General features: G+C 68.8%; 4 protein-coding genes across 4 annotated transcripts in view; 2 read left to right on the forward strand and 2 right to left on the reverse strand.

Annotated features, from left to right (window-relative positions):
• The window catches only part of LOC102046533 (gastric inhibitory polypeptide receptor), a 6,855-nt gene extending 1,845 nt beyond the window's left edge, over window positions 1-5,010 (reverse strand). The window contains exons 1-10 of the mRNA XM_055697975.1: window positions 4,974-5,010; window positions 4,099-4,171; window positions 3,604-3,694; window positions 3,418-3,525; window positions 3,228-3,349; window positions 1,175-1,278; window positions 950-1,097; window positions 207-366; window positions 68-128; window positions 9-18 (exon numbers count right to left, since the gene is read on the reverse strand). Coding sequence (XP_055553950.1) covers window positions 9-18; window positions 68-128; window positions 207-366; window positions 950-1,097; window positions 1,175-1,278; window positions 3,228-3,349; window positions 3,418-3,525; window positions 3,604-3,694; window positions 4,099-4,155 — 861 coding nt within the window. The 5' untranslated portion in view covers window positions 4,156-4,171; window positions 4,974-5,010. The remainder of the gene's footprint in view (window positions 1-8; window positions 19-67; window positions 129-206; window positions 367-949; window positions 1,098-1,174; window positions 1,279-3,227; window positions 3,350-3,417; window positions 3,526-3,603; window positions 3,695-4,098; window positions 4,172-4,973) is intronic.
• A 1,218-nt stretch (window positions 5,011-6,228) lies between these two features.
• Window positions 6,229-7,063, forward strand: OPA3 (outer mitochondrial membrane lipid metabolism regulator OPA3). The gene is made up of 2 exons (XM_055697980.1): window positions 6,229-6,412; window positions 6,550-7,063. Exons 1-2 carry the CDS (start codon window positions 6,271-6,273, stop codon window positions 7,038-7,040), a joined length of 633 nt encoding a protein of 210 aa, XP_055553955.1. The 5' UTR covers window positions 6,229-6,270; the 3' UTR covers window positions 7,041-7,063.
• A 1,534-nt stretch (window positions 7,064-8,597) lies between these two features.
• On the reverse strand, window positions 8,598-14,147 carry VASP (vasodilator stimulated phosphoprotein). Its single transcript, XM_055697976.1, has 14 exons — window positions 14,003-14,147; window positions 13,252-13,379; window positions 11,720-11,891; window positions 11,131-11,299; window positions 10,973-11,036; window positions 10,825-10,865; window positions 10,477-10,696; window positions 10,284-10,361; window positions 10,113-10,173; window positions 9,845-9,887; window positions 9,630-9,675; window positions 9,274-9,352; window positions 9,133-9,190; window positions 8,598-9,038 (listed from the first exon to the last, which is right to left on the reverse strand). The coding sequence occupies exons 1-14, from the start codon at window positions 14,105-14,107 to the stop codon at window positions 9,001-9,003; spliced, it is 1,302 nt and encodes a 433-aa protein (XP_055553951.1). The 5' UTR covers window positions 14,108-14,147; the 3' UTR covers window positions 8,598-9,000.
• Window positions 14,148-15,042: 895 nt separating this feature from the next.
• LOC129734458 (reticulon-1-like) lies at window positions 15,043-20,395 on the forward strand. Its single transcript, XM_055697977.1, has 10 exons — window positions 15,043-15,313; window positions 16,180-16,265; window positions 16,415-16,580; window positions 16,866-17,027; window positions 17,950-18,157; window positions 18,496-18,634; window positions 19,210-19,279; window positions 19,754-19,800; window positions 19,973-20,031; window positions 20,148-20,395. Exons 1-10 carry the CDS (start codon window positions 15,043-15,045, stop codon window positions 20,188-20,190), a joined length of 1,251 nt encoding a protein of 416 aa, XP_055553952.1. The 3' UTR covers window positions 20,191-20,395.
• The last annotated feature ends 945 nt before the right edge of the window (window positions 20,396-21,340 follow it).

A 21,340-nucleotide genomic window follows, 5' to 3' on the forward strand; every position in this document is an offset into this window, starting at 1 on the left:
AAGGGGACAGGGTGTCCCCTGGGGGTAACAAAGTGGGGACAATGGGGGGCAGGAGTGGCAGCCTCACCCCTCGTTCTCATAGAGGTACCTCGCTACCACCCATGGTACCACGAAGAGCACGGGGGCTCCTGGTGGGACAGGGACAAGGTTGGGGAGGGGACACGGAGACACAGAGGGGACATGTGGGGACACAGAGCGGGGCTCACCCCAGCCGAGGAGGAGGAAGGCAGGTAGGCAGCGCCGGCCACTGAAGGCCACCAGCACCAGGAGCTTGTGGAGGAAGAGCCCCTCGGCCAGCAGCCACCCGTAGTTGGCCCCCACGCAGTACTGGGTGACCACCTGGGCCAGCCGGCAGCTGGCCACCGCCTGCCCTGGGGACAACCCCAGCACCAGCGGGACAGCAGCGGCGGGGGGGGAACAGCCTCAGAGGGGCACCAGGATCATGGTGGCACCAGCATTGTGGTGGCACCAGGACCATGGTGGCACCAGTGTTGTGGTGGGAACAATATCATGTTGGACCAGGATCATGGTGGCACCAACATCGTGGTGGCACCAATGTCATGGTGGCACCAGTGTTATGGTGGTGGCACCAGCATTGTGGTGGCACCAGAGTTGTGGTGGCACCAATGTCATGGTGGGAACCAGGACCGTGGTGGCACCAATATCACATTTGACCAGGATCATGCTGCCACCAGGGTCATGGTGGGACAAGTGTCATAGTGGACCAGGATCGTGGTGGCACCAGGATTGTGGTGGGACCAGTGTCATGTCTGACCAGCTCCCACCCTTGGGTCTCACATCCCAGCACAGCCCATCAACCCCCACCCATGAGTGTCCCCACTCTTTGGGTGCCCCCACCATGGCTGTCCCCACCCATGGGTGCCCCCACCATAGCTGTCCGCTTCATGGGTGTCCCCCATGTGGGTGCCCCCCACCCGTGGGTGCCCACCTCCTGGCCCACCAGCTGCAGCGGGTGTGCGGGGCCGGGGCGCAGGCGGCGGCGCAGCAGCGCGTCCCGCGTCAGGATGGCGCCTGCCCGCAGCACGAAGGAGAGGAAGAGGTTGGCGTGGATGAAGTTGCGGGTGCAATGCAGGCGCCTGTGGGGACAAAGGTCAGTGGGTAGCAGCACCCATGGGTGCCCTCCTAGCACCCATGGGTGCCCCCGCCACGGTACCTGAAGGTGAGGAGCAGTAGCAGCGCCAGCAGGAGGGCCACAAGGGACAGGGAGTAGCCCACAGTGTAGAGGAGCCGGAACTGCTCCAGCAGCCAGGCCTGGCGCTGTGGGGAGAGGGACACGGCGACGGGGAGGTGGCACCAAGCCGGGAGGTGGCACAGGGTGTGGCAGGGGGTAGCGGGGCACGGCACAGCACGATATGGGGCATGGCACGGCATGGCACGGTGCAACATGGTATGGCACTGCACAGCACAGCATGGCATGGGGCACAGCATGGCACGGCACAGCACGGCACGGTGTGGTACAGGGCACGGGCACGGCACAGCACGGCACGGTGTGGTACAGGGCATGGCACAGGGCACAGCACGGCACGGTGTGGTACAGGGCACGGCACGGGGCACAGTGTGGTACAGGGCATGGCACCGGCACGGCACAGCACGGCACGGTGTGGTACAGGGCATGGCACGGGCACAGCACAGCACGGCACGGTGTGGTACAGGGCACGGCACGGGGCACAGTGTGGTACAGGGCATGGCACGGGCACGGCACAGCACGGCACGGTGTGGTACAGGGCACGGCACGGGGCACAGTGTGGTACAGGGCATGGCACGGGCACGGCACAGCACGGCACGGTGTGGTACAGGGCACGGCACGGGGCACAGCATGGCACAGTGTGGTACAGGGCACGGCACGGGCACGGCACAGCACGGCACAGTGTGGTACAGGGCACGGCACGGGGCACAGCATGGCACAGTGTGGTACAGGGCACGGCACGGGCACGGCACAGCACGGCACAGTGTGGTACAGGGCATGGCACAGGGCACAGCATGGCACAGTGTGGTACAGGGCACGGCACGGGCACGGCACAGCACGGCACGGTGTGGTACAGGGCATGGCACGGGCACGGCACAGCACGGCACGGTGTGGTACAGGGCACGGCACGGGGCACAGCATGGCACAGTGTGGTACAGGGCACGGCACGGGCACGGCACAGCACGGCACAGTGTGGTACAGGGCATGGCACAGGGCACAGCATGGCACAGTGTGGTACAGGGCACGGCACGGGCACGGCACAGCACGGCACAGTGTGGTACAGGGCATGGCACGGGCACGGCACAGCACGGCACGGTGTGGTACAGGGCACGGCACGGGGCACAGCATGGCACAGTGTGGTACAGGGCACGGCACGGGCACGGCACAGCACGGCACGGTGTGGTACAGGGCACGGCACAGGGCACAGCATGGCACAGTGTGGTACAGGGCATGGCACGGGCACGGCACAGCACGGTGTGGTACAGGGCACGGCACGGGCACAGCACAGCACGGCACGGTGTGGTACCGGGCATGGCACAGGGCACAGCATGGCACAGTGTGGTACAGGGCATGGCACGGGCACGGCACAGCACGGCACGGTGTGGTACCGGGCATGGCACAGGGCACAGCATGGCACAGTGTGGTACAGGGCATGGCACGGGCACGGCACAGCACGGCACAGTGCATGACACAGCGTGGCACGGCACAGGGCATGGACAGGGCACAGCGCTGGGCACAGCGTGGTGCACAGCACGGCACAGCACAGCATGGCACAGGGCATGGACAGGGCATGGCACAGCCCAGCACGCCACGCAGCAGAGAAGCAGGGCGCACCACACGGCACGGCAGTGTGACACATCACAGCATGGTGCAGCTCCCAGCACAGCACCCTGCGCACGGCACAGCACCCCACGCCTCAACACAGCACCCCACACCCCAGCACCCCAAACCCCAGCACCCCACGCCCCAGCACCCAGCACCCCACGGCACAGCACCCCATGCCCCAACACAGCACCCCATGGCACAGCACAGCACCCTATGCCACAGCACCCCACACCCCACGCCCCAGCACCTCACACCCCAGCACCCCATGGCATGGCACAGCACCCCACACCCCAGCCCAGCACACCATGCCACAGCATCCCGTGCCCCAGCACCCCACGCCCCAGCACCCAGCACCCCACGGCACAGCATCCCACACCCAGCACCCCACACCCCGGCTCAGCCCCCAGACCCCTACCTGCAGCGGCTGCTCCTGTGCCGGATCCTGGCACTGCGAATGATCCCGCCAAGGTCTCCCAGTCTCATCCAGCACCCAGCGCCCGTCGGGTCCGCAGTGCCGAGCCACCACCCCACCCTGCACTGAGTACCCCCTCCTGTCACCCCACGGCCACCCATGGGGGGGGGGGGGGACACGCCCCCGCCCTTACCTCGGTGGTGCCAGGGCAGGTACCAGGGGCAGGGGACAGTGACGGTGGTGTTGGGGACTGCATCCCCCCAGCAGGCGTACATGTCGAAGCTGCGGTTGCAAACAGGTCCTGGTGGGGTGGGGGGTCAGGGCATCCCCCAGTGTCCTCCCAGTGTCCCCCTGGTGTCCCCACCTCCAGCGCACTCACCGGGTGCTGGGGGGTCGAGGTGCAGGCGGAGTTCGCAGGCGTGCCGGTACTGGTGCCAAGCGGCCAGCGTTGCCTGAGCTGAGCGCTCCTCCTGTGGGGGACATGGGGGGCACACCGAGGGGGGACGCTAGGGGGGTGTCACCACTGGGGTGGCCACACTGGGGTGACCACTGTGGGGTCACCACCACGGGGGCACAAGGATGGGGCAAACAAGAGGGTTACCGCCATGGGGACAGCACCGCTGGGGCCACCATGATGGGGCCACCACAACTGGGGCCACCACCATGGGGACACTACGACTGGGGCCACCATCATGGGGCCACCACCGCGGGGCCACCATGGTCCTGGGTGGGTAGAGGGGTCCCTGAGGTGGCACCTGGCGGGGGTCCCAGTGGCTTGGGGGTCCCGATGAGGCAAGGGGAGGGGCCGTGTGTGTGTGTCCCAGTGTCTGGGGGGGGTCCCAGGGGTAATGGGGGGGAGGGGTGTGTGTCTCACCTCTGCCCCATGCAGGACCTGGCTGAGCAAGGGGGGGGGCATAGCCCAGTGCCCCATGTCGTGACAGTGGCTCCTGGAGTGGGGGGAGGGGTGTACTGGGGGGGAGGGGCACGAGGGGGAGGGGTTACCGGTATCATCCCCCTCCCCATCACCAGCCCTGCCCTCCCCCCCCCCTTTGACGTGGTCGTTACCAGGGAGCTGCCGGTGGGTCCCTCCGGTGGAGGGGACACGGGACCGGTAGCAGCCGCCCCCCTCGGCCCTCCCCCGCGTGATACAGGTGCCACCGCTCAGTGTCCCTTGTCCCACCCTCCCGTGTTGCTTCCCCTGTCCCAGTGTCCCGTGCCCCTCCCGTGTCCCGTGCCCCATGCCCCCCTCTGTGCCCCGCGCCCCCCCCCCCCAGTGTCCCTTGTCGTCCCCCCCCAGTGTCCCTTGTCCCCACCCTCGGTGTCCCGGCCCCCTTCGTGATCCCTTGAGTCCCCCCCACACGCATCACCCCGCTGCCCCGTGTCCCTTGCTCCACCCTCAGTGTCCCTTGCCCCCCCCCGGTGTCCCTTGTCCCCACCTCAGTGTCCCTTGCACCCCCCTCGGTGTCCCGGCGCCCCCCCTGCTCTGTCCTGAGTCCCCCCACGCGTGTCCCCCCCCTTCCCCCATGTCCGCTCCACTTCACCCCGACACCCCACCGTGATGCTGGTGCCCCACCTCCGGTGTCCCGACTCCCTCCCCCAGGGTCCCTTGTCCCCCCCTCGCTGTCCCGGCCCCCCCCGCTGTGTCCTGAGTCCCCCCACGCGTGTCCACCCCCACCCCCTTGTCCCGTGAGCTTTACACCGCCCCCCCCCCCCCCGGACCCCCATCTCCTGTCTCAGGACCCCTGGTACCGGCTCAGTGCGAGACTCCACCGCCCTCGGTACACGGGCACCGGCTCCGGTGTCCCCGCCCACGGGGGCGGGGACACGGGGGGGGCACCGGGGGGGGGGGGGCACCCAGGGGGGGTGGGGGGCACACGCGGAGCAACGTGACCCGGTGGTCGCGTGGAGCCTGGCCCACGTCTGGGGTGGGAGAGCCCCCAGGAAGCCCCACACGTGCCAGGGGTACAGGGTCGCTTGGGGGGTGTGTGTGTGGTGTCACCCACGGGTGGTCCGGTGCCACCCAAGGGGGTCCAGCATTACCCACGGGTGCCCCAGTGTCACCCATGAGTGTTCCAGTGTCACCTGGGTGCTCCACCATCACCCACGGCTACCCTGCTGTCTCACACGGGTGCCCCAGTGTCACCCAGTGGGGATCCAGTGTTACTCATGGGGGACTGGCATCACCCACGGGTGCCCCAGTGTCATCCACGGGTGCCATAGTGTTACCCAGGGGGGGGTCCGTTGCCACCCAGGGGGGGAGCAACATCACCCATGGGTGCTCCACTGCCTCCCACAGGTGGTCCAGTATCACCCACGAGCACGCCAGTGTCACCCAGGGGGGTCCAGCATTGCCCATGGGTGCTCCGACATCACCCATGGGGGGTTCAGTGCTTCAGTGTCACCCACAGGCGTTCCAGTGTCACCCAGGGGAGTCCGACACCACCCACGGGTGCCCCACTGTCACCCACGAGTCACGCAGAAACAGCCCGACCCCCCCCCCCAAACTCCCCCCCACCCCCACGCGTGGCTGCGTGTGAGGGAAAGGGGCGTGGCTTCGGATTGGGAGGGAGGCGTGACTTCAGGCAGGAAAGGGGGCGCGGCTTAAAGCCGGGAAAAGGGGCGTGGCTTAGTACGTGGGAAAGGGAGCGAGGCCTCCGTTCGGGGAAAAGGGGGCGTGGGTTTGGGGCGCGAAGGGGCGTGGGTTTGTGTGGGAAGGGGGCGTGGTTTCATGTCCGGGTAAGGGGCCGGGTCTTCGGAGCGTTGTCTAAAGGCGCGTGGTGCCTGGTCTGGGTAAAGGGGGCGTGGCCTGGACTCAGGGGCGTGGCTTCTGTTCGGGGGAAAGGGGGCACGGCTGCGGGTCTGCGCTCAGGGGGCGTGTCCTGGGCTCAGAGGGCGTGGCTGCGGGTCGGCTGGGGGCACCAGGCGGGTGACTCCGCGGCCCCGCGAAGAGCAGTGGGCGGAGCTTCGGGGCGGCCCGCCCCCCCTCCCTCCCTCGCCGGCCGGCGTCGCGCGGCGCTGACGTCAGGGCGGCGCGCGCGGGCGGACGATGGTGGCGGGCGCGTTCCCGCTGGCCAAGCTGCTGACCCTGGGCGCGCGCCAGCTGAGCCGCCCCCTGGCGGCGCGCATCAAAGCCGGGGCCCGCGCCAGTCCCTTCTTCCGCACCTACATCTGCCTGCCCCCCGCCCAGCGTGAGTTGGGGCGGAGGGGGGGGGGGGGGTCACTGGGGGAGGAGGGGGTGACTGGGGGAAGGGGGGGGGGGGTGTCACACCGGGGAAGGACTCCGGGGGTCCTTAGTCAGTGCCCCCCCCCCCCCCCCCCCCCGCAGTGTATCACTGGGTGGAGATGCGCGCCAAGATGCGGCTGATGGGCTTCCGCGGCGCCGCCGTGAAACCGCTGAACGAGGAGGCGGCGGCGGAGCTGGGGGCGGAGCTGCTGGGGGAAGCGATCGTGTTCGGCGTTGGGGGGCTCTGCTTGTACCTGGAGTACGCGCGGCAGGCGGGGCAGACGCGCCGCCGGGAAGGGGAGCAGGCGGCGGCGCTGCGGGAGCTGCGCGAGGGGCTGGAGGGGCTGCGGGCCGAGCTGGAGGCCATGGCGGCACGCCTGCCGCCTGGCCCCGGCGGGCTCGGCCACGCCCCCGCGAACCTTAACCACGCCCATGCCGGCCTTAACCACGCCGGCGCTAACCCCGCCCCCGCCGGCGCTAACCACGCCCCCGCCGAATGTAGTTGTGCACCTGCTGGCGCTAGCCACGCCCCCGCCGCGTCTAGCCACGCCCCTGTCGGCACTAACCACGCCTCCACCGACCCTGGCTATTAAAGCGCCCCCTTCCTTGTTCTTCCCACCGGCGGTTTCCTTTAAGGGAGGGGCTTGTCGAGGGAGTGAAGGGGTGTTGGGGGCTAAAGGAGGGGGTCTTGTGGGGGGGCTTTGGGTGCAGTGGCATAGGGGTGGGGCTACTAAGGGGGCAGGATGGGTGGGGCTAAGGATGGGGCTGGAGGGGTGGGGCTAAGGGGGGCTTGACTGGGTGGGGCTAAGGGAGGGGGTGGGGTTAAGGAGGGGTGGGGCTAAAGGGAGTGGGGGCAGGATGGGTAGAGCTAAGGGGGGTGGGTCGCTAATGGAGGGGTGGGGATAAGGGTGGAGTGTTACAGAGGGTGGAGCTTGAGGGGCGGGGCTAAGGGTGGTGAGTGGGTCTGGGCTGGGTGGGGCTAACGGTGGTGGGTGGGGCATGGAAGGGGCGAGGCCAAGTTAGCAGGTGGTGCATGGAAGGGGTGGAGCTAAGGGTGAAATGTCACAGGGTGGGGCTAAGGGTGGTGGGTGGGGCATGAAAGGGGTGGGGCTAAGGGTGGTGGGTGGGGCATGAAAGGGGTGGGGCTAAGGGTGGTGGGTGGGGCATGAAAGGGGTGGGGCTAAGGGTGAAATGTCACAGGGTGGGGCTAAGGGTGGTGGGTGGGGCTGAAGTGGATGGGGCTAAGGGTGGTGGGTGGGGCTGGAGTGGGTGGGGCTAAGGGTGGTGGGTGGGGCATGAAAGGGGTGGGGCTAAGGGTGAAATGTCACAGGGCGGGGCTAAGGGTGGTGGGTGGGGCATGAAAGGGGTGGGTCTAAGGGTGAAATGTCACAGGGCGGGGCTAAGGGTGGTGGGTGGGGCATGAAAGGGGTGGGGCTAAGGGTGAAATGTCAGGGCGGGGCTAAGGGTGGTGGGTGGGGCATGAAAGGGGTGGGTCTAAGGGTGAAATGTCACAGGGTGGGGCTAAGGGTGGTGGGTGGGGCTGAAGTGGATGGGGCTAAGGGTGGTGGGTGGGGCTGGAGTGGGTGGGGCTAAGGGTGGTGGGTGGGGCACGAAAGGGGTGGGTCTAAGGGTGAGATGTCACAGGGTGGGGCTAAGGGTGGTGGGTGGGGCTGGAGTGGGTGGGGCTGGAGTGGGTGGGGCATGAAAGGGGTGGGTCTAAGGGTGAGATGTCACAGGGTGGGGCTAAGGGTGGTGGGTGGGGCTGGAGTGGGTGTGGCATGAAAGGGACGGGGCTAAGGGTGGAGCACGGCAAAGGATGGGTTCAAGGATGGTGGGCAGGGCATGGAGGGGGCAGGACTAAGGGGTGGGGCTGGAGGGGGCAGGGCTAAGAGTGAAGCATCACAAGGGTGGGGCTAAGGGCGTGGCATGGAAGGGGCATGGCTGAGGGTGGGGGGTGGAGGGTGGAAGGGGTGGGGCCACTGGAGGGCAGGGCCAGGTGAGGGGGCTGCGATTGGTGGGGAGCTGATGGGGGCGTGGCTAAGGGGGGAGGCAGGTGCCATTAAAGCAAAGCAAAGCCCTTACTGTCCCTCTCATTGCTGTGATGGGGGGCGGGGTACGGGGGTGTCCCACGGGTGACATGGACACAGGTGTCATGTACAAAACAACTGTATTTATTGGGGGCAGGGGATGGGGGCATGATACACCCCTCCCCCCCCCCCCAAAAAAAAAAAATTGCAAAAAAAGGTGAAAAACCCAAAAGTGGCATAAAAAACGACCCCGGGGGTGGGGAAAGGGGGGGGCACCCCTCTTTTGCCCCCCCCCCCTCCCACTATAAAAAAAAGGGGTCCTCAAACTGGTGGTGAGGGGGGGCACAGTGGGAGGGGGGCTGTCTGGGCCCCCCCAGCCGGTAAGGCACAGCCCGGGGGGGGAGGTCCAGCCTAGAGCCGCCCCCCCTCCCCAGGGCAGTGGGGGGGTGAAATGAGGGGAGGGATGTGTGTGAGGTGATGGGGAGGAAGGAGGGGGGGCCCTCCCCCATCTTCAGTGTGGGGGTGGCTAGGGCGCGCTCCGCTTCCGCAGCTCCACCACAAATGCTGGGGGGGGGTACAGTGTTACTGGGGGGAGATGGGCAAGTAGCCCTCACCCTGCCCCCCCCCCCCCCAATACCCCTTGAGCCCTCCCCCCCACCTTCAATGATCTCCTCCTTCATCTTCTGCAGCTCTCTCCGCACCTCCTCCAGCAGCTCCTGGGGGAGTCACAGGGTGAGGGGATTTGAGGGGGCCCCCCCCAGACTCCCCCACCCCCCAAACACACTCCCCACCCCCGTACCTGTTTCATTCGCTCCAGGTCAGGCTCATCAGCAGGGCTGGGGGGGTCAGCGGGGGCAGCTGGGATGGCTGACTTCATCCTGGGGAAGGGGATAAGTAAGTTGGGGGGACCCCCAAGACCAGACTGGGTGCCCCCCCCCCATCTTGGGGACCCAACCTCCCCCCCAGTCCCAGCAACTGACCCCCAAATCCTCTGGGGGTACCAGAGACACCCGTCCCAGCATCCCAATACTCCTTCCATGGGCCCCCCCCAGGACCTCCCATCTAGCCCCTGGGTGCCCACCCCCCAAAACCCTCCTCTAGCCCCCTGGGTGCCCCCCCCCCGCCAAGTGCCCCCCCCAGGTCCCCCCCCCCCACCTGGGCAGTGTGGAGCTGGCTTTCTCCCAGGGTCTCCGCACAGGCTCTGCAGGGGGAGAACAGTGAGGGGGTGGGGGGCCCAGACCCCACCCCCCCTCCCCTTCCCCTAGGGGTGCCCCTCAATGCTCCCCCAGCTGCAGGTCTACATTTCCCAGCATGCCCCGCCATGGGGGTGGGCCGCGGGGCACGCTGGGAGTTGTAGTTCCCCGCACTCACCACGGGCTGCCCCGGGGTCCTAGTGCCCGGCTCCACCTCGTCCTGCGGGGGGGGGGCAGAGAGAGGGGTCTGGGGGGCGTGGGGTTGGACGCGGTGGGGGTGGTAGACGGGGAGGGGGGTTGGATTGTGGCGGGGGGGTGGGCAGCACCTGAGGACAAGGGGATTGCCTATCCTCGTGGTGGGGTGAGGTGGGGGGGCACAGACAGAGTGCCCCCCCAGTGTGGGGGTGGGCTACAACTGGTATTTGGGGGGGGGGGGGGCACTCACGCTGGTGATGTCATCGTCCTTCTTTGGCACTGGCTTGTCCCCATGCAGGGTGGCTTTCCTCCTGGGGGGGGCAGTGTGGGTACAGGGATGCCCCACCTTTGGGGGCGGGGGGGGCAGAGGGGGGTGCTCTCCCCCAATCATCCCCCCCCCCCCCCCCCCCCCATTTCTTACCGTCGGGCCAGCATGGCGCTCATCTCCTCCATCAGCCCCCCCCCGCCCCCTCCCCGGGCACCATCGCCCTTGGGGGGCGCAGGGGGAGCTCCCGCACCCGGTGCCTCATCCTGCCAGGAGAAAGGGGGTGATGCAGAGCCCCCCCCCCCCCCAGTTTATCCCCCCACCCCCCAAAAAAAATTATGCCCCTCACCTTGCTGACTTTCCTGAGTTTAGCTCCCGCGATGGCAGCTGCAAAACCGGAGACCCCCCCGGGACCCCCCCCGGCAGCACCCCCTGCTGCTGCTGGTGGTAAGGGGGGGGCCGGTGGGACCCCCGTGGCTGGGGGGGGGCCAGGGGGTGGGGGGGGGGGCCGGGGGGTGGAGGAGGGCCGGGGGGGGGTGGAGGGCCTCCAGTGGGCATAGCCTGGGTGCCTGGGGGGGGGACGACAGGGTTTAGAGGGGTGAGGGTCTTGGGGGGGGTGGGGGGGGAAAGGGGGGGGGAAGGCATCTGCAGTGTTGGGGGGGGGTCAGCCTGGGACCCCCCCCCCCCCGTCACCCACCTGCAGGTGCCACACGGCGCTCGGGGTCCTCCAGCACATGCCTGGGGGTGAGCGGTGGTGTAAGGGGGGGTTCCCCAACACGGGGGACCACCCCCAGCCCCCCCCCATCATGGTGCCCCCCCCCCCCCCCCATTTGGTTGGTCCCCACCTCTCCTGCTGCTCGGGCTCCTCTGAAGCTGAACCGTCAGGGTCTGGCCAGGACAGGGGGGTGCCTGGGTGGGGGACACACACAAAAGGTCATGGGGTCAAGCCCCCTCCAGTACCCCCCAGTGCCCCCCCCCCAAAAAAAAACCAAACCCTCCTCACCCTCCTCCAGCGCCCGCAGGGCCCGCAGGACAGCGGCAGCGAAGAGGGCGGCCTCACGGGGGGCGCCGAAGCTGAGCCCCCAGACCCGCCGGGCCTCACGCCACTGGTGAAACTGGGGGGTGGCCTGGCTGTAGCGCAGCCCCCTCCCCAGTGGGCAGTTCAGCACCACCTGTGGGCACCCGTGGGGGAGGAGTGGGGCCAGCATCCGGAGGGGGCCCACAGAGCCCCCCCATACACGGGGGGGGCCCTATAGAGCCCCCCGACACCCACAGATACCCCATAGAGACCTCCATACCCAGGGGTGCCCCACAGAGCCCCCCCATAGCCAGGGTGGTCCCACTGAGCCCCCCCATGCTTTGCATTGCCCCACAGCCCCTCACACACCCATGGGTGCCCCATACCCAGCGTCACCCCACAGCCCCCCACCCCCAAGGGTGCCCCATGCCCAGCGTCACCCCATAGCCCCCCCACCCCCAAGGGTGCCCCATGCCCAGCGTCACCCCATAGCCCCCCACACCAAGGACTGCCCCTTCCCCACCCCACCCCCCACCCACCCCCGGCACCCATGGGTGCCCCCCAGCACCCTCACCTGCTGGTCGGGCTGCATCTTGCGTCCCACCAGGCGGAAGGCGTTGGTGCCAGGGTGGTGGTAGAGCTGGACGCAGCTGAGGGTCTGCGGACCCCCCCCAGCTGCCACCCACTGCTTGTGGGTGTCATCGTAGAGCAGCACTGAGGCCCGGGCACTGCACAGCACCGTCTCGCTGCCGGGGGGGGGCAAGGGTGGGGAGGCGCCCAGCAGGGGGGGCAACCCCTGTGGGGTGGGACCCCCTGGGTGCTGACCCCTCCCCAGCATGGGCACCCCCCTGGGTGCTGACACCCCCCCTCCCCAGCATGGGCACCCCGCTGGGTGATGACACCCCCCCCCCCCCAAGCATGGGCACCTCCATGGGTGGGACCCCCTGGGTGCTGACACCCCTCCCCCCCCAGCATCGGCACCCCCCTGGGTGCTGACCCCCCCCTCCCCAGCATGGGCACCCCGCTGGGTGCTGACACACCCCCCTCCCCAGCATGGGCACCCCGCTGGGTGATGACACCCCCCCCCCCCCAAGCATGGGCACCTCCATGGGTGGGACCCCCTGGGTGCTGACACCCCTCCCCCCCCAGCATCGGCACCCCCCTGGGTGCTGACCCCCCCCCTCCCCAGCATGGGCACCCCGCTGGGTGATGACACCCCCCCCCCCCAAGCATGGGCACCTCCATGGGTGGGACCCCCTGGGTGCTGACACCCCTCCCCCCCCCAGCATCGGCACCCCCCTGGGTGCTGACCCCCCCCTCCCCAGCATGGGCACCCCGCCGGGTGATGACACCCCCCCTCCCCCCAAGCATGGGGGCCTCCATGGGTGGGACCCCCCAGGTTGCTGACCCCCCCCCCCCAGCATGGGCGTCCCCATGGGGGGGACACCCTCACTTTCCCCCAGCAGCCAACCCACGAGCGCACCCCAGCACCCAACACCCCCCCTTTTTCCTTCCTCTTCTCCACCAGGACCCAGCGTCCGGGCCTGCCCCTCCCCCACTTCCTCAGAGTGCGTCCGGGCCGGCCCCTCCCCCCGCGGGGGGGTGGGACACACCCCACCCCTCCCGCAAAGGGGAAACTGGGGGCAGGGGGGGGCATCCACCCGGGGGACCCTCCCATTACCGGGGCGGCTCCCAGGGCTCCCCAGTACCAGTTCCTGGTGCTCCCCAGTGCTCCTGGAACCAGTTCCCAGTGCTCCCAGTATCAGTTCCCAGTGCTCCCATTGCTCCTGGTACCAGTTCCCAGTGCTCCCCGGTGTTCCCAGTGCACCCAGTACCAGTTCCTGGTGCTTCCCAGTATTCCCAGTGTCCCCAGTACCAGTTCCCAGTGCTCCCAGCGTCCCCAGTACCAGTTCCCGGCACTCCCCATTGCTCCCAGTACCAGTTCCCAGTGTTCCCAGTACCATTTCCCAGTGCTCCCCCCATCCCCAGTGCCAATTCCCAGTGCTCCCCAGTGTTCCCAGCATCCCCAGTACCAGTTCCCAGCACTCCCCATTGCTCCCAGTACCAGTTCCCAGTGTTCCCCAGTATTCCCAGTGCCCCCAATACCAGTTCCAAATGGTCACAGTGCCCCCAGTACTGGTGCTCCCCAGTGCTCCTGATACCAGTTCCCAGTGCCCACAGTACCGTTCCCGGTGCTCCCCCGTTCCAGTGACCTCGGTCCTTCCTAGTGCAAACTCCCAGGGCCAGCTCCTGGTGATTCCCAGTGCTCCCAGTATTCCCAGTGCTCCTAGTACCCCCCAGTACCGGTCCCCAGTGCTCCCAGTGCCACTTCCCCATGTTTTCCAGTGCCCCCAGTGCTCCTACTACCCCCTGGTGCCAGCTCCCAGTACTGCCCGGTGCTCCCAGTACCAGCTCCCGGTGCTCCCCAGTCCTCCGAGTGCCACTTCCCTGTGCTTCCCAGTGTCACCAGTACTCCCAGTACCACTCCCCAGTGCTCCCAGTGACACTTCCCCACGCTTTCCGGTGCCCCCAGTACTCCCAGTACCCCCCGGTGCCAGCTCCCAGTCCTGCCCAGTGCCCACAGTACACAGTACCCTCCCAGAGCCCCCCAGTACCTCCCAGTGCCACTTCCCTGTGCTCCCCAGTGCCCCCAGTACTCCCAGTACCAGTCCCCAGTGCTCCCAGCGCCACTTCCCCATGCTTTCCAGTGCCGCCAGTGCTCCCAGTGCCACTTCCCCATGCTTTCCAGTGCCCCCAGTGCTCCCAGTATCCCCTGGTGCTAGCTCCCAGTCCTGCCCAGTACTTCCAGTGCCAAGTCCCGGTGCTCCCCAGTGCTCCCAGTTTCCCGGGCGCTCACCTCATGCTGGTGGCTGCGGCGAGGCACTGGGGCCGGTCCCGGCCCTTCCGGTGGCGGCGGGGGGGGGGGGACCGGCCGGTCCCGGCCCGCGGCCACGCCCCCCATGGCCACGCCCCCGGTGCCGGCCGTGCCCGCCTTCTTAAAAGGGCAACGGCTTCGAGTGGTCCCCACCTATCTGGGGAGCGGAGCAGTAACACACACACCCCCCAGTGCCCCCCAAAGCTGTCCAGTTCTGGGGACTGGGGGAACTGGGATGGTACTGGATAGGCTCTGGAGGGGCACTAGGGGTACTGGGAGAGCAATGGGGGCACTGGGAGGCACCGGGGGGGCTCTAAGGTGATACTGGGGGCACTGAGAGGGCAATGGAGGGCTCTGAGATGATACTGGGGGCACTGGGAGATACTGGGGGGGGCACTGGGAGGGCAATGGAGGGCTCTGAGGTGATGCTGGGGGCACTGGGGAGGCACTGGGAGGGCAACGGGGAGCTCTGAGGTAATACTGGGGGCACTGGGAAGACACTGTCGGGACTTTGACAGGTACTGGGCGGCACTAGGGCATACTGGAGTGGATTCTTGAATATACTGGGAGGGGGATTCTGGGCACTCCAAGGAGTCCTGGGTGACGCCAGTGCCCAGTGCGGGTGCCCGATGCCGGTGCTCGGTAGCAGATCCCGGTGCCCGGTAGCCACTGCCAGATCCTGGTGCCAGACCCCTGTACCGGTGCCAGGTCTCGGTCTCGATGCCTGGTACCCGGTCCCAGTGCCCGGTGCCCGGTACCAGATGCCGGTGCTCGGTAGCCGGTGCCGGTGCCCGGTAGCAGATGCCGGTGCCCGGTAGCAGACCCCGGTGCCAGGTAGCAGATGCCGATGCAGGTACCGGTATCCGGTGCCCAGTAGCAGATGCCGGTGCCCGGTAGCAGATGCCGGCGCCCGGTAGCAGATGCCGGTCTCGGTGCCCGCCCCCCGGTGGGCCCCGCCCCCCAGCCCCGCCCCCCCGCCGCCGCCCTTTGTCCGCCGCGGGCCCCGCCATGGCGGTGCGGTGATGCGCGGCGGGGGCCGGCCCGGGGGCAACCGGGAGCCCCATGCGGGGGCCGCCGCCATGGGGCAGGTCCTGGGCTTCGCCCACTGCAGTACGCACCGGCACCGGGAGGGGCCGCGGCTCCGGGAGTGGCTGGGGATGGGGCGGCGGGAGGGGCTGGGGTACCGGGCTGGGGCTACCGGGAGGGGCCGGGGGTGGCGGTACCGGGAGTGGCTGGGGGTACCGAGGATGCGGATACCGAGGGTGAAGGCACCGGGAGTAGCCGGGTATCGGGGTACCGGGAGGGGCCGGGGGCACCGGCGATGCGGGTACCGGGGATGAGGGTACCGGAGGGGTCGGGGATGGAGGTACCGGGATGGGGGTACGGGAGGGGCCGAGGATGGGAGCACCGCGATGGGGAGCGCCGGGAGGGTCCAGGAATGGGGATACCAGGATGGGGCTACTGGGAGGGGCCAGGGATGGAGGTACCCGAGCTGGGAGATCCGGGGCTGGAGGTACCGGGAGTGGCCGGGAATGCGGGAACCGGGATGAGGGTACTGGGATGTGGCGCTGGGAGGGGCCGGGGACGATGAACCGGGCTGAGGGCACCGGGGGCTGGGGGCATCAGGAGGGGCCGGGGATGCGGGATCTGATGTGAAGGTACCAGAGATGGGGCGCTGGGAGGGGCCGGGGCCGGGGGCACCGGGAGGGGCTGGGGGCACCGGAATGGGAAGGGACCGGGGGCACTGGGGCCGGGGCCACCGGGAGAGTTTGGGGCCACCGGAAGGGACTGGGGGAACCGGGCTGGGATGGGGCTGGGGGCACCGGGACAGGGCGTGCCCGGGGGAAGGGGGGCACCCGGGGGGGGGGGCATAGGGCCTGGGAGGGTTGGTGCAGGTTTTGGGGCGGGGGGGCACCGTGCACTGCGGGGACACAACAGGGACATGGGGCAGGGGGTGGCCACGCGCCCCCATCCCCCTGCTCCCCCCACCCCACCACCAGAAGAGGCTCCATCCACGGCTTCCACCACGCCGGACTCCACGGAGGGTGAGCAGGGGCGACCCCCCCCCCCCATTTTGGGGTGCACCTTTGTTGAGGGGGGACCATGAGGATGACCCAACCCCCCCCTTCCTTGACCCCTCTGACGCCCCCCCCCCCAAGGTGGCAACGAGGAGTCGGACTTCCCCGAGCTGCAGGTGGCATCGGAGCCCCCCGAGGAGGAGGAGGAGGAGGAGGATGAAGATGGAGTGACAGCAGCAGGGGGGGAACCCCGGGGACCCCCCCGGGAACTCACTTTCTCCTACATCGCCTTTCAAGGCGGGGGGTCCTCCAACGAGCCGGCCCCCCGCTGTCGTCGAGACTCCCGTCGGGGCCGCCCACCCCCGCCTGAGCTCAGGACTCCCCGGGGGGCCCCTCCGGGGGCCGGACCCCCGCTTGGCTGCCAGAGCCCCCCCAAAACGTCCTGAGGAGCCCCCGCCCCCCCTCGAGGGGCAGCTGGAGGTCGGGGGGGGCCCTACCAGATTTGGGGGGCCCTGAGACTGAGGAGACCCTGATGAGCCTGGGTATGGGGGGGGGTGGGGTGTTGGGGGGGGGGCTTGGGGTGGTGAGAATCCCTGGGGCACCCGGGGCGGGGGGCTCATGTCAGGGGGAGGTCCCTGTGGGGGCTGGGGCAATGGGGAGGGGTCCCCAATGTGGGTGGGTTTGTGGATGTGAAGGGGTTTGGGGCACCCCTGGGGGGAGCTGGGGGCGATGGGGGGGACCTGGGGGGGGGGGAGGGGGGGGCTCGGGGCCATGGGGATGGTGGGCCCCTGACAGCCCCCTGACCCTCCCCCCCTCTTTTCTCACAGCAGCTCCTGCGCCCCAACCCCCGCCCGCAGTCCCTCCCCAATCCGCAGGGGGCGCCTTGCTCCTGCCGCCCCCCGCGCCCCCCCCGGACCCTCCCTCAATCCCGGACCCTCCCCCAGCGCCCCCTGAGCAATCACTGAGCCCGCCGGCATCTGATGTCCTGGGTGAGCAGCCAATCAGAGCCCCGGGGCACTGCGGGGGGTGGGGGGGTGGGGGGAGGGGAGATCACGGCGGGGGGTGGGGGTGGGGGGGTGGGGATCCGGTTGCAGGGTGGACCCAGGCATCCAGTTGGGATTGGTGGCTAAATATAGGGGTGACACCCCCCCACCCCCCCCCACCCCAGCAGCACCCGCGGGAGCCATGGAGGGCCAAGGTGGGTGCGGGGGGCACCCATGGCGGGGGGGGTGCGCTCCCCTTCCCCGCAGCTGGGGCTGTCACTCGGGGGGGGGGACAGCTGGGGGGGGCGCCGTGGGGGCACTGGGGAGGGTACTGGGAGGCACTGGGAGGATCCAGGAGCATTAGGAGGAGCCTGGGGGGCTACTGGAGGGGCATTTGGGAGCGCTGGAGGGGCACTGGAAAGACTGAGGAGATACTGGAGGGGCTCTGGGAGCACTGAGGGCATACTGGGGGCACTGGAGGGGATCCTGGGGGTCACTGGGAGGCTCTGGAGGGGCTCTGGGAGCACTGGGGGGGATACTGGGGGCTCTGGAGGGGCTCTGGGAGCACTGAGGGGATAGTGCAGGATACTGAGAGGTGCTGGAGGGGATACTAGGGGCTCTGGGAGGATGGAGGGGATACTGGGGGGCACTGGGAGGGATACTAGGGAGCTCTGGAGGGGCTCTGGGAGCACTGAGGGATTACTGGGAGGCTCTAGAGGGGCACTGGGAGGTGCTGGAGGGGATACTGGGGAGCATGGGGAGGGATACTGGGGGGTGCTGGGAGCACTGAGAGTATACTGTGAGGCACTGGGGGGGATATTGGGGAGGCTCTGGAGGGGCTCTGGGAGTACTGAGGGGATACTGGGATATACTGGGCGGTAGGGAGGGATACTGGGGGAGCCCTGGGCGCAGCGCTGTGTCCCTGCAGTGTGGGAGCTGCTGTACTGGCGGGCACCGGGGCGGTCGGCGCTGGTGCTGGTTGGGGTGCTGGGCACCCTGGGGTGCCTAGCGCGGTTCAGTGCCATCAGTGTGGGCGCCTACGGGGCGCTGGCCACGCTGGCTGTCACCGTCCCCCTGCGCCTGCATCGTGTTGCCTTGCGAGTGCTGCGCCGCCACCCACCTGAGCCACCCTGCCGGTGAGTGACACCCTGGGGACCCTGAGGGGGCGGTCACCGGCACCCTCCTGGTGCCACCCCTCTGCCTGTCGCTGTCCCCATAGTGGGGGATGGCCCTGATGTCCCTGTCCTCTCACCCAGGGTGGGCCCTGATGTCCCTGTCCCTGTGGGGTGGCCCTGCCACCCCTGTGCCCTGTCCCTGCCATCCCCATGACACAGGGTGGACCTGTGGTCCCCATCCCCACCCCATGGCGTGTCCCTGCCACCCCCATCTCCACAGCTGTCCCTGCGGTCCCCATCCCCCCCCACTGGTTTGTCTCTGTGCTCCCTGTCCCAGTCCCACCCCTGTCCCCATGCAGGACACAGCCGGAGGGGACCGTGGGGCTGAGCCCCGAGGAGCAGCAGCGCTGGGCCCGGCGCCTGGCCCAGCACCTCGTCGCCGCCACCCGCACCCTCACCCGCCTCTTCCTGGTCCACAGCGTCCCCGAGTCCCTCAAGGTGACTGTCACCCTGCAGGGGGGCCATGGGGGGCATGAGGGCAGTGGGGACACAGGCACTGAGGACACTGGGGGACATGGGTGGCACTGGGGACATACACAGGCACTGAGGACACTGGGGGACATGGGTGGCACTGGGGACATGGGACCATTGAGGGCACTGGGGGACACGGGGCCATTGTGGATGTAGGGGGCATGGGGGGGGCACAGGGGACGTGGGGACACTGGGGACATGGGGACACAAGGGGCACTGGGAATGGGGACACAGGGCCATTGAGGGCACAGGGGGACACTAGGGACATGGGGCCATTGAGGACATGGGGGGCACTGGGTGCGTGAGGTCCTGGGGTGCTGGTGACATAGGGAATACATGGAGGACACGGGGGACACAGGGACACTAGGGGATGTGGGGACACCAGGACATGGGGGTGGAGGGGACAACCAAGGGACAGGGGAAGGTGGGGTGCCCCACAAACCAAGGGCACTTGGGGGGGAGGGGCTGGGGCTGGGGTCATGAGGACGCTGGTGGCACGGTGCCACTGGGGTGGTGATGGTGCCACCGGGCTGTGGCCGCAGTTCGCCTTCTTCTTCTACCTGCTGACCTACGTGGGGGCTGTCTGCAATGGGCTGACGCTGCTGGGAGCGGGTACGCACCAGCACAGCGACACCGGTGGGGACAGGGACGTGGGTGGGGATGGGGACGTGGGGGAGGGATGGGAGAGAAGGGACGCGGGTGGGGATGGGGACACGGGTGGCGACGGGGACATGGGGGAGGGATAGGAGAGAAGGGACATGGGTGGGGACAGGGACATGGGGGAGGGATGGGAGACAAGGGACATGGGATGGGGACAGGGACATGGGATGGGGACAGGCACAAGGGATGCTGCCTGGCAAGGGGACAGGGTGTGGATATGGCTGGGGGATGAGGGGACAGGGGTTGGGGATATGGGTAGTGCCTGGGGACAGGGGGGATGACACAGGGATGGGGACAGCACGGGGGATGGGGGACACTCTGGGGACAGTGGGTGGAGCATGGGGATGGGTGTGTGTGTGCGGTACATGGACAGGGGACAGGAGGGGGGACATGGGGACCTGGTGTGACATGGCTCTCCCTGTCCAGGTGTCATCTGTGCGTTCACCTTCCCCGTGCTCTACCGGCACCACCAGGTACTGGGGACACGGGGGCTGGAGAGGGTTGGGGACATGGGGGGGACATGGGGGATGGAGAGGGGTTGGGGACATGGGGGGACACACATGGAAGTCTGGGGAGGGGTCGAGGGGTATCCTCTGCCCCCCCCCCCGTGTCCCCACCTGTTCCCCATGTCCCCGATGTCCCCAGGCCCAGATCGATCAGTACGTGAGTCTGGTGAGGAGCCACCTGAGTCACCTCCGAGCCAGGTGAGGGGCCCCACCCCCTCCCCCCCCCTACTCCAGGGTGCCCCCCGGGGGGTCTTGGGGGTGCCCCAGGGGGAGTCTCGGGGTGCCCCGCCCCCCCAACTCCCCTCTGCCCCCAGGATCCAGGCCAAGCTCTCAAGTGCCAAAGTGAAGCCGCGGTGACCCCCCCCTTGTCCGTCCCCCCCCGAGGTGACAACTTGGGGGTGGGGGTGGCCGGGGCCCCCCCCCACATCGCTCCCACCCTGCATGGGGGGGGTGGTCAGTCGGGGGAGGTGGGGGTCGTGTCACCCCCTCCGTGTCCTTTCCCCCTCCCCTCTGTGCGTGTGGGGGGGGTGTCACACTTTAATAAAAACTCTTGTGACAACCAGGTTTGATTGGGGGGACATGGGGGGGGGGACATGGGGGAATGTTGGGGAGGGACAGGGACATGGGGAATGTAGGGACATGGTGGGGCAGAGACATGGGGGACATGTGAGGACATGGGTGGGGGGACACAGCTGGGGGGGACATGGGGAGTGTGGGGGGGGCAGGGACATGGGGGAACATGTGAGGACATGGCAGGGGGACACAGAGGACATGGTGGGGGGACACAGGGACATGTGAGGACATGGTGGGGGGGGGATGTAGGGACACAGGGGGGGCATGGAGGGGACACAGGGGACAGGGACATGTGAGGACATGGGGGGACAGGAGGACATGGGGGGACAGGATCATGTGAGGACACAGTGGGGGGGGACACTGACATATGAGGACATGGTTGGGGGGACAGGGACATGGTGGGGGGGGACATGGGAACACAGGGACATGGGGACACGTGTAGGCACAAGGGACACGGAGGGGCACAAGGAACACAGGGGGCACTGGGTCAGGGGCCGTGGGGGGACACGAGTGACACGTGGGGGGGGTGGGCACTGGGTCCCCTTCCCCGCAGCCGCTGGGGCTGCGCTGGCTAAGCAGCCGGTGAACGGGGGAGCTCCCGTGACCCCCACCCGTGTCCCTGTCCCCTCCCGTGTCGTCGTCCCCCAGCGTGTGCTCCCCAGCTCCCTCCATCCCGCCTTTCCGCCCCCCCTCCGCGCCCCGGGACCGCGCGGGCATGCAGCGGCGCAGGCCCCGCCCCCGCCCCCGCCCCCATTGCCAAGGCCACGGCCGTTGCCGCGCGACGTAAACATAGGACGCCGGACGTGGTGACGTCAGCGGCATGGAACGCCGTCGCCAGGGCGACACGCGCCGTGTTTACTCCGGTCGCGACACGTGGGGACAGGACCGGGCTGGGGACAGCGGGGCGGGGAGGGGGGGGGTGGAGAAACCGGGG

This window comes from Falco cherrug, chromosome 22 (genome assembly GCF_023634085.1).
Source record: "Falco cherrug isolate bFalChe1 chromosome 22, bFalChe1.pri, whole genome shotgun sequence".
Lineage (NCBI taxonomy): Eukaryota > Metazoa > Chordata > Aves > Falconiformes > Falconidae > Falco > Falco cherrug.

Coding starts and splice junctions, on each gene's coding strand:
- OPA3 (XM_055697980.1), top strand. CDS start 6,271: ATGGTGGCGGGCGCGTTCCCGCTGGCCAAGCTGCTGACCCTGGGCGCG. Junction 6,413..6,549: donor CTGCCTGCCCCCCGCCCAGC/GTGAGTTGGGGC, acceptor CCCCCCCCGCAG/TGTATCACTGGGTGGAGATG.
- VASP (XM_055697976.1), bottom strand. CDS start 14,107: ATGGGGGGCGTGGCCGCGGGCCGGGACCGGCCGGTCCCCCCCCCCCCG. Junction 10,174..10,283: donor AGCGCCATGCTGGCCCGACG/GTAAGAAATGGG, acceptor TGCCCCCCCCAG/GAGGAAAGCCACCCTGCATG. Junction 9,676..9,844: donor GACCCCGGGGCAGCCCGTGG/TGAGTGCGGGGA, acceptor CTCCCCCTGCAG/AGCCTGTGCGGAGACCCTGG.
- LOC129734458 (XM_055697977.1), top strand. CDS start 15,043: ATGCGCGGCGGGGGCCGGCCCGGGGGCAACCGGGAGCCCCATGCGGGG. Junction 16,581..16,865: donor GGAGACCCTGATGAGCCTGG/GTATGGGGGGGG, acceptor CTTTTCTCACAG/CAGCTCCTGCGCCCCAACCC. Junction 18,158..18,495: donor CCACCTGAGCCACCCTGCCG/GTGAGTGACACC, acceptor GTCCCCATGCAG/GACACAGCCGGAGGGGACCG.